This window comes from Diadema antillarum, unplaced genomic scaffold (assembly GCF_040938485.1).
Source record: "Diadema antillarum isolate AM-2024a unplaced genomic scaffold, OU_Dant_1.0 scf00000087, whole genome shotgun sequence".
NCBI lineage: Eukaryota > Metazoa > Echinodermata > Echinoidea > Diadematoida > Diadematidae > Diadema > Diadema antillarum.
In genome coordinates this window covers 174,993-194,491 of record NW_027270976.1, presented here as the reverse complement: position 1 = coordinate 194,491, position 19,499 = coordinate 174,993, and the positions used below count along the sequence as shown (strand labels likewise).

General features: G+C 39.7%; 1 protein-coding gene across 1 annotated transcript in view; it reads left to right on the top strand.

The window, feature by feature from the left end:
* The first annotated feature begins 6,748 nt into the window (after window positions 1–6,748).
* LOC139718002 (double zinc ribbon and ankyrin repeat-containing protein 1-like) overlaps window positions 6,749–19,499 on the top strand; it is a 76,038-nt gene continuing 63,287 nt past the window's right edge. Inside the window, exons 1-3 of the mRNA XM_071629490.1 lie at window positions 6,749–6,768; window positions 12,904–13,078; window positions 19,322–19,469. Of these exons, the coding sequence (XP_071485591.1) occupies window positions 12,970–13,078; window positions 19,322–19,469 (257 nt within the window). The 5' untranslated portion in view covers window positions 6,749–6,768; window positions 12,904–12,969. The remainder of the gene's footprint in view (window positions 6,769–12,903; window positions 13,079–19,321; window positions 19,470–19,499) is intronic.

Genomic DNA, 19,499 nt, shown 5'->3' with positions numbered 1-19,499 from the left:
ATGACAGTGTAAGAGAAAGGTACATTAATGTACAGTAGGGCCTACATGAGCTTAGTCTTCTGATATGGTGTTATGAACTTATGGAAAAATTACAACGGGTGTATGGTAACTTTCGGGGGGGGGGGGGAGGGAGGGTTGTCCAGTGGGTAAGTATCAGGAGGGGGCGGCGGTTCGGGGTATGGTTATGGGGGGTATCTCGGGGTGGTAATCCGGGTGGTAGTTATCCTGGGGGTAGTTATCCGGGTGGTAGTTATCCTGGGGGTAGTTATCCTGGGGGTAGTTATCGGGGGGGGGGGGGGGGGTAGTTATCCAGGGGGTAGTTATCCGGGTGGTAGTTATCTGGGGGGTAGTTATCGGGGGGGGGGGGGGGGGGGTAATTACCCAGGGGGTACTTATCCGGGGGCTAGATGTCCTAGGGGTAATTGCCCTTGGGGGTAGTTGCCCTAGGAGGGTAGATGACCGGGTGGTAGTTGTCCTAGGGGGTAATGGCCCTGGAGGGTGATTGCCCTAGGAGGGTAGTTGTCCGGGGGGGGGGGGGGGGGGGGTAGTTCCCCTAGGGGGAATAGACCTGGGGGGTAATTATCCGGGTGGTAGTTATTCGGAGGGTAGTTGCCCAGGGGGTAAGTGCCCGGATACGGCCACACCCAGGTGACTGCCAGATGAAAGAATGCGCGCACTGGAATAAACAGTGTGTAAATATCCTGGAAATATCGATGGAAGAACCAGCTCATTAGTTGAATTAAAGGAATCATTGCAAAGATACAATGTATCGTGATTCTATAGCCTTTCTTTTGGCGTATAGTAGGAAATATCAAACAGTCGAATATAGTGTACTTAATCAAATATCTTATGTTCCCTGAAAAATAAAAAAGGATCGATTAATCAGTCAATTAAAAAGGCAATCACAGAAATACTTAAAAGGTCTCGTATGCAGAGACAAATTCACTAAGAGTAGGTCCAATGAGATGCAGTCATCACCTGGTTAGACAGCAAAATCATGACAATTAATTTCAGTTCATGCTCATCATAACTGCTTATTACTTTTCAAAGTTTTGGCTATCAACATTCGTTCGTAGGTGTTGTTTGTTTGTTTGTTTTGTATGTTTTTCCTTGTGAAAGACGTAATGACTTCTTCGTATCGAATGTAAACTGCATGTTCACTGTAAACAAACTGTAAACAAGCCATTCAGCTCAGCTATGGCGCATTCGATTCATCGAACTTGCAGTAACCTCTTAGGCAGGAGCACATGGCGCGTTCCTTTAAACTTGAAAGTGAAACCACATGTTTGAACATTGGCGCAACCACACACAGCGCGGCATTTTGCGATCATCGTTATACATAGCAGACTTTCCGATTCCAGTCAGGGTAAAAGAAATTGGAATACCGGTACTTCGGAACATACTGATGTTTAAAATCCAGTAAAATGAAAAAGCCTGAAAACAACGCATGATTATGTTTTATAGTAAACAATAGTTGGAAACACTGAACAGAGTTTTGCATTTGCTCACACAGAAGCTTTCTTGAAAAGATGAAAGCATTCCCCCTCCCCTGCTTTAGTGCTAGATAGTGGAAGCTTCCATAACCAGCCCAGCAAGTTTCTGGAGGTACATACATGCGCTTGTACACATGAATTGCTAGAAAACAATCAATCAACGCTGAACATTGCATAGTTTGGATTCTTTATCATGCTGGTGACCAGCTCGATACTTCGGCATGTGTCGTAATGTTATGTTTAGAGCCTGTACATGTAGGCCTTATAAGTTGACGAGTTTAATTCAAAATAGCAAAAAGAAGGAGATGGAAAAAAATACGAATTCTGGTGAAAAAATACGGATTTTTGAGCTGCTGAGTACGGATTTGTGCTTCCAAAGCTTGGCAGCTCTGCTGATCAATCAACATGTGGCGTTACATGAATGTTTCTAACCCAGACCTTGCAGCTAAAAAAAGAAGAACCGAGAAAGAAAGACAATATGAACAGACCAGGGTAAGAAATTACAGAAGGGAATGGGAGAGGGACCACACAAAACACCTAGGCCTACACACACTCCCACACACGCAGGTGCATGGCAGGCACAGGCACACACACACACACACGCGCACGCACGCTCACACACACTGCGACTGTGCTAAAACCCGTTAGAGACTAAAGGCATCTCAGGCTTGTGTCTGTGGAGAAATGCAAGTTATATCTACATGAAATCTTCTCCACCTGGTTAATACATGTAATACTAAGTAGACCTCTACTGCTGATTGTGACTGAGGGAAAGGTGGCTCCCTAAAACTCAATTTGGCTCCCTAAAAAGGTCTCTGAGGAGCCCGGCTGGCTTCCTAGAAAATGAATCATCTCTTCTATAAAAAAATTTATAAGAAGAAAATCGGCGAACTTGAAATAACATCCCACTTCTCCCCGCTCTCCCCTATATGGAACTCTTCCCAATTTGTATATTTAAAACAAACAGGTGTCTAACTGTTACACCTGATTTTATAACACCAGAAGTGTTACAGTTAACCATAATTGATAAATGAAGATGGGAGAAGGAAAAGATGGGAGATGGGAATCCCCTTCCCTGCTTTGATTAAAAAACATACCATTTGATCAGTCTTTTTCTTGTGATGAACGCCTGCTATTATGGCAGCAGCAGTTACTACAGAAAGTCCAAGAGTAACTTTCGAAGCTGTCGACATGATGCTCTGGATTGCTGTCTCACATGCATGCACATCCACGAATCGAATCGGATCGAATTACAGGCTCCGAATTACACCAACCATATGTACATCTGTGTGTAGCGAGAGAATAAAAATGTCTGGTGCGTCGCGGCGGTGACCGGTTGCTGTTGCGTACGTGCCTGGACGCCTCGGCCTCCACTCGGCGGCGGAGCACCTGAGCTGTACGTTAAGTCAGATGCCACCCTGGCACTGCACTGGTCCAGAGATGCCAAGTTGCATCGGGAGACGACCGGGAGGACGACACGTGTGACACAGCTCAGGTAGATTTCTACACAGTTCTGATCGAATACGAAATCTTCGCGGTCCAAATCCTGAAGTCACACTGATTATACAACCTCATTGAGGAAACTTGCAGCGTGTTTGCTCATCAATCAATGTTAGCAGCAGCAAAGTACGACTGGTACTTATACGGACTACGGAGGGGTCGCGGCCGTGGGATCGGAGGTGTGGGTATGGGGGGACGAAAATTTTGACGAAAAGTGAAACACTGGCGAGGAGTGCGCCAACTAGCGTTCAGCGGGGATAGTTTTCAGCGGGTGAAGTTTCCAGGTAGGTGAGCTGCACTTTCGCGATACAAGTGGTAAAAGGGAAATTTAAATTGCCCTTCTCTTGTGGCAAATTATCCATGATGTCAAAAAGTGGATGAGCTCTCATTCATTGAAGTTAAATCAGGAAAAGTCAGAGTTGTTATTTATTGGCTCCGAAGTTTTACAAGACAAGGTCAGTCTTAACGGTTGACAATGATGTGGTTATTGCTCCATCTAAATCGTGTGGAAATCTTGGAAATGATTCTACAATGTCCATGTTTGTCAGATCTCTGCTGTCTGTAAATCCTTGAGGTATCAGTTACGCAATTTGGGCATAATTCGCAAGTACTTAACTCATCAGCCACAGAGAAAATAGTTCATGCTCTTATATCGTCCCGACTTGACTTTGGTGATGCACTCTTATTTCAGCTACCAGCTACCACAATCTCAACTTTCAAGGTTACAAAAGTTGCAAAATTCAGCAGCTCGCATTGCTACCCTTACCAGGAGAAATGCATTACCCCTGTTTTGTCCTCATCGCATTGGTTACCTGTTGAATCTCGCATTGTATTTAAATAATTACTACAAATGTATTTGTTTTTCATTGCATACACGCATATGCCCCAGAGTACAATGTTAATTTGCTGACATTTTATATTAGTCCTCCCAGATGTTTAAGGTCATCCGATTATAGATTGCTTGTTGTTCAAAAGACAATAAAAAAAATCATGGGGAACATACCTGTGGAATCAGTTTCCTCAAGCTATCCGTTACATTTTGAACATTGACTCCTTTAAAGTTGCTCTCAAGACTCATTTGTTTGTAATCGTTTTCCAGTAGAATTGTATATTATGATTTTTTTTTCATCATCATTATTGTGTCATTCATTTTCATATGCATGTATGTGTAAGGATTTTTGTATTTCATAACTCACTTCTTCTACTGCAAAAGTACCCTGTATTATTATTATTATTATCATTATTATCATAGTAACCTTGAGAGAGTTCAAAGGTAGGGCCATGTAGAGTGTGGATTGCTCTACCCATGTGCCAGATATGTCAGTGATATAAGCCATAATATTATGAAATAGCCTAACGGAGAAATTTTTATGGGGAGTGGGGCACAATGTGTCTCCTCCCCTTAGGCCTGAGAAAGGTCAAGTAAGCTTGGGCTTAAATAGGGTTCAGAGACTTACTGTGTGTTTGTCAGACAAGAATTTTGCTATGCTTCATATCCTGTTAGCAAGGCATGCTTAAAAACAAAAACAAAAACAAAGATCACAGACAACAGAAGAGGTTGTAAAACCATGAGCTACAATGGTTAGGGCCTACTGCTTCCCGCCTGGTCAATGTACAAAGTGACAGTCGATGAAGAAAGATCAAAAAAGAGAAATAACAGAAATCATGAAAATATAATGAAATAGTATCTTAAAGAAAAACAATGAATAAACCAGAGAGAATAGTTTTTGGCAAATATCAATCTGTAAACGATGAGCAAATAACAAATATAAGCAAGATTAAAATTGGTTACTGATTGTGTAGATTTCTGACAAAAAAAAGATAAACTGAAAGAAATTATAATATATAGCTGTGAGAACAAACTAATAAAAGTGAGGTGTCCCTCCATGATCAGACTCAGTATAAACTTGAAAAATACAGCTGAAGTCTTATTGAAATAGGTCACCTATATCATATAAAGAGTTTGTTCACAAAAACTGATAAGTCCATATTTGAAAATTTTGAAGAATGGTCTCTGTCATAAAGCTCGGTACAAAATAATACCTTTTAAATGATATATTGGTCACTACATACATATAAAGGTACATTTTTGAAGTTATGGTCAAAAGAACCAAAATGTTCTTATTATTCTCTTTATTTTTCTTGACCTTTAATCGCAAATATCTCCATTTGGCAAATATGGACTTATCGGTTTTTGCGAACAAACTCTTCATATGTTGATTTAGTTGTGGATATTATACATTTTTTTTTGAATTTTTCATGAATGTGTAAAACAGGAAACTGTTATATAATACATCCTGCATGACAATATCTAGAGTTGAAATGTTATTCCACCCATGCTTATCTTTTTTTCTGCTATTCATTTTACAAGAGAGCTGCCTCCCGTTTATTTGTGCTTGTGTGTGTGTGTGTGTGTGTGCACGTGTGTGTCTCATTTACGATTTCTTTTTGTCCTTCTTTCTTTTTTTCCCCCCTCTGGCAATTTGCCTAGGTAAGTTTTGCTAGCTCAGCATTCTTTTTTTAAATAAGGAAACTGCAAACTATATTCCTGCCTGCTTTTTGGCAGCCCCCTCCATTTCAAACAACTCTATTACTTGCTATTAATACTTAGTTGACAGTATTTTCCTTCACTGATTATATTGTTACACTGATTTTGTGTCGCTATGAAGTATTCAAATATCCCATTGCAATTGCAATTTTGTTTGAAATGAAATTATTTACAAGTGACGACTTTGTAAGGAGGGGGAGAGGGAGGGTTTAACATTCAGCTTGTCCTTTAAAAGTCATAGGTTCATTTTTTGTTTCTGTTTCAGTTCTGTCTGAATATCCAGAATTAATTGTAATCAACCAACATGGATATGTTTGTTGGAATAGGACCTATATTCTTTTATCTTTCGTAGGAAGGATAAAGATTACCGGTAGTGAAAGTCTGTGTCTAGACCGAGGGGAGATCAATAGTCTCTAATTTCATCACATAGGTAGCCAATATACCATCTGGTATCTACTTGCTTGAAAGGGACCAACACTTCAGCAACCCTGTAGTGTTTTGTTTGTATCTCTCATGTTTTACATTTTGATGCAGCTTAAATAGCCACTTGGAAGCAATTAAAAACTAAATGTTTAGAAGAAAGCAACCAAAGGACCTCATTTTCTTTGGTTGATATCAGACAAAAACTAGCTATTTAAGTGCATCCCGTGGTAATAGTATCAGGTGTCAATGGGGGCGGGGGACAGGAACGACAAAATCCACACCGGGTTAGTACACTGTACACCTGTACAAGTAGAGAGCGGGGAGAAGGCGTCAGGCGTCCCCTGCAGCTGGGGAAACCGACGCCTTGCCATTCTTTGAAGAGGTGGAAGCAGGACTGATTGTAAAACTCTTGAGACCAGCAAATAGATTACTCAGAGTTTAGAAATACTGTATATGTTTTTTGTTATTCACCTAAATAAATATTGAAATAGTTTTTGTCGGAAAATGTTGTCCATAATGTGAAATCCTAAGATCTAATGATCTATCTGTAAATACTTTCCCCCTTTAAAATAGTGGTTCAGTCGAATCATGTTCAAATTACTGAGTACTATAATCCTACGCGAGCTAGCTAGCACATACATACACCGTACGCAGAATGAACCTGTCCTGCTCGCGTCCTGCTCTGTGCAGAATGTCAACACTACGATCTTTACTATACACAACATACATACCGATCTTTGGTACAACTCACCATGCACTGATCTGAGAGGAGCATTCGGCCGACTCCATCTCTACTCTGCAGCTGTAAGTTAGGAATCTAGGAGCAGTTTCCTTGTCCAAAGTTCCATTCCCGTCCGTAATTTTAACCTCCGGTAACGCTTGGACAGCAGTTCCAGGCTAGGGCCCTTCCCCTGCCCTGCCCTGGGTGCCGGTCGCACGCCCTGTCGTTAAGAAGCTGTGCTCCGCACGTTGCGGCGTCTGGTCGGGCTAGGACTCGCTTGTATTAAGATCTGGGAGTGCCACTGATTATAGTGATCGATGGAAAATGTTGTGTTTGTTTATCCCATAATGTAGAAATTAGATTCTAGATCTATATTTGATCATTGATTGATTGATATTGAATTTGTACCTTCTTTGAATGTGCAACGCAGCGCCATAACAATGTTACATAACTTAATTAAGCACGTGGACGTAGACTTGGGGGGTGTTTCATCAACGTTTGTCAGCGCTGACATGACAGTCACCATAGTAACAGGGTAACAGTTAGTGACCAGAGCATCTCATCCAATCAAAACCAAGGATTTTGCTGAAATTGTCAGTCAGCGCTGACAAACGTTGATGAAACGCCCCCTGGTTCTACAGACTACACAGTTGCACATGTGCACCACTACATTGTAGCGTCAATTATCGTATGGTCGCCACTTGTGTGTAATTTTTATGCACGTCTGGGCTGGCGAACTAATATCGGCACTGAATTAGTTCGCCGCCCATAGCCTGCCACATATTAGCATGTGTACTTATACATACACTTCAATGAAGGAGGCATTGTCGGTCACCGCGTTTGAAAATCTCCCTTAATCTGCCACCTGAAATCCATTCTAAATCAAAAACATCCTCGCATTAAAAATGGTTTTATCACCTGTTACATATGGTAAAATATATTTTGATTACAATTATTTGTGTTTTTACGGAGGAAAAAGTGAATTACGAATGAATTTTGAGAGTGATGAAAATCCGTCGCCCAACCTGATCTCCGATCGCGGCGCGCGTTACATGCGATGTGAATGTCTGGCGACCTTACCGCAGTGGCGACCATACCGTAATTGACGTTTAGGTTATGTTTAACGTTAAATTTAATTGTTGGGGTACATCAAGAAAGATCTGTCTCGTCCATCTGGATGGAAGAATCTTTTTTTTTTTTTTATGTTATCGCTCTCCTACGTATAGGACGTAGGAGGGGATTCCGTGAAGCCAGACGCAGTCTCTGCGAAACAGTTCCACGGAGATCTCATGATCTGGTCGTCAAGGATACTCCGAACTATTTCTGACGACCAGATCATGAGATACAGACCGATCTTTTGGTCAAATCAAGCTGCAATCCATGTTCAAGTGGCTTAATAATATTCTAACGTTAGATAAAATGTGTGAAGGAGCGTTCAGGCAGGGGTTTCTATAGACAAAGGCAGTTAGCAGATCCAGGAATTCTGTAAAGGGGAGAGGCACCTTTTTCTTTACTAAATTAAAGGGGGCGCACGCGATCCCCCCAATTTTTCTTTTTATTTCTTTTGTTTTAACCAAAAATATGATAAGGATGAGATTTTGGTAGGATAGGAAGCCCATGCATCAAGACTCTGGCCATTGGACTCCATTCTAACATTAGTTTCTACTCTACTGCTGCTGCACTGGCTTGCTACACACATGTACAATTTAAAGATTTAGTACATTGTATATTCAACTGACTTCACAACTAAAGCTGGAGCCCTATATTTCCATTCTTATTAAAGTATTAGATTTTCACCTGTTTATGTTCTCATTTTTAAAAATTAATTTCACCCTCCTGCAATAATCTTCAGGACGAACTATAGGCAGAATAGAAGAAGAAGCACAAAAGGGAATGGAACCTCAGTTATTGCCTTTCATCTCCTGCTGACGGAAGGCAGCAGCAGCTGATTTTGAAGCAGAACTTTTTTTTCCAGTTGCACTGTGTAAATTATTGGCACATGCGCCTTATCTTGACCCCGTCGCGGGCGCTGTTACTAACTACGTGTTGGGGTTGGTATTTTTTGGTTACTTACTCCTATGACACACACTGTCATCAAGTGCTACAAGAATCTTCAAGGCTGAAAGGAGCAGACTACTGACAAGAAAAAGAGGAAGAAGAAGAAGAAGTAGTTCGAAGAACCCAAATAGATTATGTGGATTGAGAGAATGCAGCAATTACAAGTATGGCCAACCAGGGTTTACTTTACACGGCAGTCCATATCTATAGACACTGTGTGACTTCTGTACAGTGATGTGTCATGGTGTATACTGTATATACCAAATATTTCGTAAGGTTTTTATTTTCATGAATTTTGCCAGTTGGGTGCTATTCGCGAATTTAAAAACAAAATATTATGACATTCATCCACCATAATATCATAGTGATAACGTGCAGGCATACATTTCTTAGGTCAATACTGGTACTTCACGATCTAGAATTTAACCATTCGCAAAAATGTTAGAAAGTTCCAATTCACAAAAATTTGGACTCGCTAAATATATGGTGTATACAGAAGTTTAACCTCACCAGCAACCCCAACACGTACTGGTTACACTCACAGCCCCCCGGGGTTATGTAAACATGTATTGCAGTTATACTTTCACAAGGGCCATTTGCGCAGTAAATATTCAACATATGATGCATCACGCGTTACCTCGGGGTACCGTACATGTAGTACCCCAGGGTACCACGTTGTGAAGCGCCACCTCACATCTACCCGAGGACAGCTGCAGAGAAATGCATGCACTGTGTGTACGTCTACGGTCATTCCCATGCCCATGCCACTGCATGTGATACTATGCATACATGGTATACTGTGCTAGCAATACAGCGTGTCCCAGAAAAAATGAAACCGAGTTTCATTGCAATTCTTTGCGATCATAATCATAGTATTATTTGCTCTATGAGATGTACATGAATTGAAAGATACAATTCTCTTCTTTCATTTGATGCACAACACGTTCATAATTCATACATGACTGAGTTAGAACAATAGACAGTGGTGCTGCTAAATTTTCATTTGCACGAGCAAATGGCGACTTTAAATAAATTTTCAGACTTTTTCAGCAATCTTTTGCAAAAAATAAAATCATAGCTTTAATATCCATTCTTTTTCCTTTCATTTGATATCCTATGCGTAAAAAATGATCAACGCCTGCTCAAAAAAATTTGATTTGAAAATATCCTTACATTTTACCCAGATAGATAGATAGTAAAAAAGGAACAGTTAACTTTCCCGACGCCTGCCGACTTGGCAGATAACAATGGCCTTCATGCTTCAATGAATTTACACAAACATGAAGGGAGGGGGTAAAAGGGAATGTTATAGATGGTTCGGTTGTGAAGAGGGTCGTAAATTAGCATGTGATCATGAGCTTGCCTGACCATGCAGCTAACTACAGAGCAAAGGGTGTTCATCAGGGGAATGTTTGGGAAGGTGGGATGGGAGTAACAGACCGAAAAAAAAACCTTCCGAGCCCCCCCCCCCCCCCAAAAAAAAAAGACGACTTTCTGCCCTGCACTTGCACCTTTGAAATGTTAGAAGCGCAAGTTCAGTAATAGATAAAGTGATGTACCCTCTCTTTCTGCTTCGCCTCCCCCTTCAAAAACTTCAAAATCCTGTCAGTGATGAAGGACTAACCACGCGTGAGGGAAATGTAGAGAGGAATAAAAACAGTGAAATAAGTTTGAGGTATAAAATCATCAAAATGTGTATCATTGTTGTAATGTTGATTTCCCGTAGCCATTGGACTGCGTGCAGCCTGAGAATACTCATGATATTAGTCTTCAATTATTGGTCATGTCTCATACAGCTGTAGCTTATTCTAAATAGATAACAACAAAGGGCTGTCCGTCTCATACAGCATTCTCTATAAATACCCTCCTGAACAACATTCACTCAGGGAGGTGGAATATCCACCTCCCTGATTCACTGTAGCACTGCGGTTGTTTTGTGTGAATTCAATGGTGCAAATGAGCCCATTGTCTAATGCTAAGTCAGGAGAGCTGAATGCTTGTTTTCTTCGACTATCTGTAGAATTGGTAGAAATGAAGCATGCTTTCATACAAACTTTTCTCAAGCATGCATTATTTATATTTGACATGTAAGGTCTCATATATGAAAGAAGAAAATATTTGGGTTATGAACTTTGTTTTTCGAAAACGTAACATTAAAAGTTTGAAAAATTAACTTAAAATCACCATTTGCGCGTGCAAATGAAAATTTGGTAGCACCACTTTTCATTGTTCTAACTCAGTCATGCAAGAACAATGAACATTAAAGGGACTGTACAGTACTGGTTGAGGAGGGGGTTCATGTTTTGAACATTCCTAAGTGAGATAATGAGAAATCTCTTACGAAATATGAAAGAGCATGTAATTTTAAGAAGGATTCAACGTTTATTTGATGAAAATTGGTTTTCAAATGGCTGAGATATCCAAAAAGAGCCATTCTAATAAAGTGTGGGACCCACACTTTATTACGATCGCTTTGTTTTACTTTGTTTTTGGATGTTTCAGTCATTCCAAACCCGATTTTCATCAAATAAACTTTGAATTCCTCTTAAAATAGTATGCTCTGTTCTATATCATAAGTGTTTTCTTGGTATCTCTCAAAAAGTTAAAAGCCCAATTCTCATCTCAACCAATACTGTACTATCCCTTTAAGTTGTACATCAAATGAAAGAAGAAAAGTTTATTTTTCCATTGATGTATATCTCATTATAAAGAAAATGTATGATTTCGATAGTAGAAAGTTGCATGGAAATCTGGTTTCGTTTTTTCTGGGACACGCTGTATACTGTAAAAGTGGTTTCTTTCGCGGTGGTTTTATTTTTGTGCTTTTCGCACTTTGAGGTTGAACCGCAAATTTAACATCATGTGAAAATGTTTTGAACTTGTCGCTTGTACAATGCTATCATTACCGACCGCGAATTTAAACCAACGCGAAAAAATGCGCACCGATGGAAACCGCGAAAGTTTTTGTACGCGAAAGAAACCACTTTTACAGTACCCGGTAGCGTGTGCTCAGTGCAGTGCAGTGCAGTGCAGTGCAGGGCAGTGCAGGGCAGTGCAGTGGCTAGCATGCGCTAGCTCCACCACCAAAATAATTTCCTACTTTGTGGCACCCGGGGTACAACCTTAAAAAAAAAAAAATGATTTAATTCAACAAAATGGCTGATTTTTATTTGGTACCCCGGGATACCATTTATGTCATCATATTGTCACTGTTTTAGCATAATATAATGAAAGAACACTTGACTTGGCTCTTTCAGATTCAGAAAGCAGGGGGGATGATATAATTGCTCCTAGCGTATGTTGGCCTGCAGGTGTCAGTAACAAGTGTTGATAGAATGCATATTTTCATGAAAAATTAGATATTGTTGCATTCCTATATTTTCCTTATTGTTACAACAAATTGATGTTATTTTATGTGCTGTAGTGGTCTTCTTACTCCATCAAGAACGATACTGAGAGTTTCAATATTTTCCTAAACTCACTGATACGTTTTACTTCCTATTAAGTGGCTGTCAATGCATCTATTTCAACAAAAGATGATGCCTCATCCACATTATCTCACTTCCTGACAGTTTCCAAATCCTCTACTAACTAGTGCCAACAGCATTTGTTGTTTTTTTATTCTTATTGGTACTTTGTTATCTAATTTTTGGTACTTTTTGATTCAATTTGTCTACTTTATTTTGATTTTGTCGCAAAGTGTGTCGAAGCATTGCATGTTTTCTTAGTTAAAGGCCAGGTTTCACACCTCTTTTTCAATGTTTGTACGCAATTATCAGAGTACAATGCTGCTTTGTTTGTGAGCTTCAGGCTAACTGTTTTCTCTTCCAAATTATGTAGAGCTCCTCTATCTTGGCAGAATATGTGATGAAATGACAACATGAATAGTTCGTCTGCCCCTGAAAAGTTGTGAAATACGTGTTCACTTGTATCTCATGACATATGGCAGCTTTAATTATTGCGGCTTATTGTACACTTGTACAACTGTATCAGTTGCTTTCATTATAAAGGGAGAACATTAATGTGGAAGCTTGCGTAATTCGAATGTAATATTCATCGATGAATTGTGATGCAAACATTCTACATATTTCTGATTTGTTTTTTATTGTTTGTAATTGATTACTGGCCTGATTGTTTTGTCTCTTGTTTGTTATATCCAGATTTATTGCTTCACTGCAACGATTGTCTCATCTGCCCCACTGCCATCTTGAACATCAGTCATCAATATGGCTGCTGGTGCTGTAGTTGTCCCGTCTATCATTCCACTTCGACTCCCTGTCCAGGGCAAAAATAAGAATGATATTGACACAAATACTTTTGTGGAGCTCAAAACAGGTAAAAATTTAAAGGACAAGTCCACCTTCATCATATTCATGTACATGTGGATTGAGTGAATGCAGCAAGAATGCATCAGTGAGAGTTTGAGGAAAATCAGAGTTTCTGCTCAGTCACTGCTGGTGATGTCACATGTGTAGAATGATATAAAGAAAATGCAAAGAAAGTAAACATATTTTTACTTTTCTCACATAATAATAGAACACTTGACTTGCTTCTTTCAGAAGGGATTTGAATGATGTTACCCTTAACACAGGGCTGCACACTGGCGCCGGTCCGACGGTCAAAGACCGGTAAAAGTCACTGTCGGACCGGTAACTTTTCAGGAAATCCACAAGTTACCGGTCCGACATGACCAGTAAAAAAAAAAAAAAAAGCATTGGTGGGGTCAGTAGAAAGGAAAAGAGCAGCCCCGATCAGGGAGAAACAGAATGCAAGATATCGCACTGTTCAACAAGTTTTACGCAAGTTTTCGTTTATGTCTACCGGTGCAATTTGTACGGTAAACATAGTTTTTAGCACTAGCAGTGGACCAGTTACATTCGCGCTCGCTTGCGCATTTGGCGCTGCTCACGCACTGCCATGCAATGCAATACATGCAAAGCACACGATGCAAAGCATGTACAGTGTAACTGCTTCTCGTTTGCTTGCGATCAGCGGTCATGCCCGACAAGAAGCATTGAAAGAAGCGCACACATTTCTAGGTCATTTTACTCATGATTTTTTAACGCAAGATCGATCCGATCCCGGCTTCGCAGCAGCGTGGCAGTTATGTTAGAACTAATTTACTTGTGTCGATTTTTAGAAAAAGTTCGATTTTCGATATTCAGCGATACAGTAAATGGATCTGATTGCGTTTATTTTCATTTTGCACAGTAATTTCACAAATTGATACTTTCATTCGCTCAGAATGTTCTCATAACGAAGATAGGCGCAAAAAGGATCACGAAATCGGCCCTTCCGTGTACTTTTTAAGAACGCATGCACAAAATGTGAAGAGATGATACTAGGGAGAAAAAAAAAATCATGAAATCATGGCAGTCCCGCTTACATATTTCAGGTAGAAATCGTCCCAAAAAGGATCATGAATTCGACCGGCCGCGTCGTATCTTCCAAAAGATTATGTACGAAATGCGAAGAGATTATAGAGGAGAAAAAGAAAAAAAATAAAGGACACATTTTGGTGAGTGCATCATAAACGATTACAGCCGAATAACAATTCATGAAATCAACGCAATCCCGTTGAAATTTGAGGAAATAATAGGCGCAAAAAAAGGATCTTGAATTCAGTCCTGCATGCCGTCTTGGTTATCAAAAACGCATACACAAATTCGACGAGATTATCGGGAGAAAAATAAAAAAGACATTTTTACCCTTCTGGTGCGTGTATTACAAAAGATTACATCCGAAGTAATTCATGAAATCGCCACAATCCCGCTGATATTTGAGGTAGAAATAGGCGCAAAAAGGATCTTGAATTCGGCCGTGTCGTATACCTTGTAGATAAGAACGCATGTACGAAATGGGAAAAGATTAGCGGGAGAAAAATAAAGGACACATTTTCACCCCTTTTGGCGCTTGCATCATATAAATTACAGCCGAATAGTAATTCATGAAAATTTCGCAATCCCGTTGGAATTTGAGTAAACAATAATAGGCGCAAAAAGAATGTCGAATTCGGCCCTGCATGCAATGTATAATTTTGAAAACGCCAAATACGAAGAAATTATCAGGAGAAAAATAAAGAACGCATTTTCAACTCTTCTGGTGAATGTATCACAAAAGATTACAGCCGAAATAATTAATGACATATCGCAATCCCGCTGATATTTGATGTAGAAATAGGCGCTAAAAGGACCGTGAATTCGGCCGTGACGTACAGGCATGTACGCAATGCGAAGTGATTATTGGGTGAAAAATGCAGCACACATTTTCAACCCCTTTTGGCCCGTGCATCATAAAGATTATAGAGCCGAGTGATAATTCATAAAATCATCGCAATCCCGTTGAAGTTTGAGGAAATGATAGGCGCAAAAGAATCTTGATTTTTGGCCGTGTCGTGTATCTTTTAAGAACGCATTTACAAAATGCGAAGAGTTTATCGGGGAAAAATAAAGGACACATTTTCAACCCCTTTTGGTGCGTGTATCATAAAAGATTGCATCCGAAGTCATACATGAACTCATCGCAATCCCGCTGATATTTGAGGTAGAAATAGGCGCCATGTCGTATACCTTTCAAGAACGCATGTACGGAATGCGAAGAGATTATGGGGAGAAAAATAAAGAACGCATTTTCAACCATTCTAGCTGGTGCGTGCATCACAAAAGATTACATCTGAAGTAATTCATGAAATTGCCACAATTCGTCTGATATTTAATGTAGAAATAGGCGATAAAAGGATCGTGAATTCGGCCGTGTCGTATACGCATGTACGAAATGCGAAGAGATTATTTGGAGAAAAATACAGGACACATTTTCAACCCCTTTTGGCGCGTGCATCATAAAGATTACGGCCGAATAATAATTCATGAAATCATCGCAATCCCGTTGAAGTTTGAGGAAACAATAGGCGCAAAAAGAATCATGATTTTTGGCCGTGTCGTATATCTGTTTAGAACGCATTACGAAATGCAAAGAGTTTATCCGGGAAAAATAAAGGACACATTTTCAACCCATTTTGGCGCGTTTATCATGAAAAGATTACTGCCGAAGTTATTCATGAAATCATCGCAATCCCGCTGATATTTGAGGTAGAAATAGGCGCAAAAATGATCGTGAATTCGGCCGTGTCGTAGAACGCATGTACGGAATGCGAAGAGATTATGGGGGGAAAAATAAAGAACGCATTTTCAACCATTCTTGCCGGTGCGTGCATCACAAAAAGTTACATCCGAAGTAATATGTGAAATCGCCACAATTCCGCTGATATTTGAGGTAGAAATAGGCGCAAAAAGTATCATGAATTCGGCTGTGTGGAACATCTGTAAGAACGCACTTATGAAATTCGAAGAGTTTATCGGGAAAAAATAAAGGACACATTTTCAGTCCCTTTTGGCGCGTGCATCATAAAAGATTACAGCCAAAGTAATTTATGAAATCGTCACAATCCCGCTAATATTTGAGGTAGAAATAGGCGAAAAAAGTATCATGAATTCGGCCCTGCATGTCGTGTACCTTTCAAGAACGCATGCACAAATGCGAATAGATTATCGGGAGAAAAATAAAGAACCCCTTGTAGCGCGTGCATCAGAAAATATCACAGCTAAAATAATTCATTAAATCGTCGCAATCCAACTGACTATCATGAATTCGGCTGTGTGGAACATCTGTAAGAACGCACTTACGAAATTTGAAGAGTTTGTCGGGAAAAAATAAAGGACACATTTTCAACCTCTTTTGGTGCTTGCATCAGAAAATATTACAGCCGAAGTAATTTATGAAATCGTCACAATCCCGCTAATATTTGAGGTGGAAATGGGCGCAAAAAGGATCGCGAATTCGGCCCTGCATGTCGTGTACCTTTCAAGAACGCATGCACAAATGCGAATAGATTATCGGGAGAAAAATAAAGAACCCCTTGTAGCGCGTGCATCAGAAAATATCACAGCTAAAATAATTCATTAAATCGTCGCAATCCAACTGACCACCAAGAGCAGGTTACGCAGCAAGTTCGTGTGCCGATGTTTAGAAAAAGTCACAAACGCATTTTGATACAATCTGATTTTGTACATCATCATTTTACACTGTAATTCACAAACAAACATTCTATTTTTTCCTATCTTTGTTTTTATTTTTTTGTGTGCAATAAACAATGCAAGTTTAAAAAAAATATTAATCTGTAAAATGTACATGGGTGGGGGGGGGGGGGGGGGGGGAGGGGTTTGTCCTTAAAAAAAAACAAGAAAATACGTTTGCAAGTCATTTAATGTTTTTTTAGGTTGTTGTTGTTGACCGGTAAATTTTCTGTTCGGACCGGCAAAAAATGGTAAAACGGGGCATTTACCGGTCCGACAGAGACAGGTTGGACCAGCAGAAAAAATGGGTTAGTGTGCAGCCCTGCTTAACATATATCAGTGACAAAGTTGAGGAAATATGTACACTTTCTTTAAAAAATAAAAAATTTGTGACATTTTCTCTATCTTTTCCGTAACGTTATAAGCATGTGACATCTTCCACTGTAGTAATCTTCTCATCCAGCAGTGACTGCACAGATACTTCAGAAATTCATAACTTTTGAACAGATTATCAGATTTTCCAAAACTTTCGCTGATTTGTTCTACTTATATTGCTGCATTCACTCTATCCACGTATGAAGGTGAACTTGTCCTTTAAGAATGTTTGTTCCATGAATTATAATGAAATGTATCGAGATAACCTATGCAATGCACGTGGATGATCACATTTCAGGTGTTGATTTATTGTACCCTGATCATCACTTACATGGCCTAAAGAATGTCTAGATGCAATGTATGCCATATATTTAGGTGATATGCTATGTGTGTATTACCTACCAGGTATTGTATCTGACTGTACGGAATCATCGTCTTTTATTATTCCCATTTATTTCTGATGAATTTTGTGAACGCAGTATCTCAACATTGACATGACCAGCTAGAGATGTACTCTGAGAGCACAGACCTCCACCAAGCAGCTCATTTTCACCTCTGATCTTGTTCTTCCATAGAGATCAGTGATTTCCACCTGTACGTATGGATGCCGAAAATCGCCCAATTTCCCAATAAAAGGCTTTTGCTACGTCATCAACTTCCAGCTGTGTGACCTACTTGTAGCAGAAACTAGAGCATGCACTTTAATAGTGCATGTATGAAAACGTCAAAAATGTGCAGTTTGAACTCCCACGTTCATTGACCCTACCTATCAAGATATTGTAAATCCTTCATAAAATCCATAAAAATTCCCAGATCACTACCAACATTTAAAATCATATAGGTACTACATGTATTCCTTATGTCATTCTCAGCCTTTACTGTACATGTAAGTTTCATTCAAATCTGTTCACAACTTTTTGAGTTATTTTGCACACGGAAAAAGCCAAACTTTAATTTTTGTCTTGGCTGTTTCACTGGCGCTGTGAGTGATTTATATTGTTGGGGCAGTATATACAAAGATGTCAAGTTCAAAAAAATTTTATGAGTGAGATTTTCATGAGTCGGCATTTTGGCGCGCGCGCATGTGCATGAGCGAGGGGAGGGTGTGGGAGGGGGATGTCCACCCTCCCATGGTTAGGAGCTTTTTCAACTTTTAGCTCTTGATGGTACAAGTTGGTGCATATTTAAGTGACTATTTTTTACTTATTTTGAATGACAAAAGGGAAATATGCCTTCAATTGCAACTCTTACTTTAATCCTTTAAGCTATGCTCCCAATGCGTGAGAAAAATGGGTGTCCTGTGTGAGATCGTGAGACAGACCCTAAATGCTTGAGTCTCACTCACAATGCGTGAGACTTGGTAGCTCTGTATATAGAACAGAGTATTATGCAGAAGTCACCCTGAGTAACATGGTAAAAAGCATTCACTTTGGTATCTTTCTTCTTGTAAGTCAATAACTGGTGATTGAATGATACAATATGTTGAGACACATTGCACTGGTACCTAGCTTATAAAGGGAAGTTGATGCAAGATGCAATTGCTGGTGTACATAATGAATGCTGCCATTGATTTCAGAGGCAAAGTTGAAGTACTATCCTTATGCTATGCAAGGGTGTGATTACCTTTGAATTTATGAGACCATACTTCTGTACGTCGATTTCTAACTGTCCTTTTGAAGATGTGTCTGTAACGGGCGACCGATATCTGATGACCCCCCCCCCCCCCCAAAGTATCTCCTAACTCGTCTTAATGTGACAAAGTTTCATATCTCGTCTATAATGATATTATAAATCATGCCATTCTTATTTGAACAGATTATTGGATACGCCCACAAAAACCTTCCAGACCAAGGTTCTATGGATGACATTATGTGTCAATCACTGCTAAAAGTACTAAGTATGATTAACAAGAGAAATTGGAATACCTCTTCCCCCCAGGCTGAGGATAACTTACATGCATGTTTCCATACATCTTTTGTTAAAGCATATTAATGTATATGATGAATTAATGATGTGTGCGCTTCTGATGTTTCCCTTAGACTTTTACACAAAGACCTCATAGTGATTGGAATTTCACGCAATAGGCAAATCTACTTTTGACCCATTCAAGATTTTGCTGATGTTTTTGCAGCAACTCCAGATACAAATATCTACTACACCATCAATGGAAAGAAACCTGATCCATACCAGCAGCTTGGAGAGAGAACTACTTTCCTCTACCAACGACCCTTCCGACTTACAGAGGGAAAGAGGACAGTCAAAGCTGTAGCTGTTGCAAAGTAGGATTATTCACCCTTGTGGTATAATTA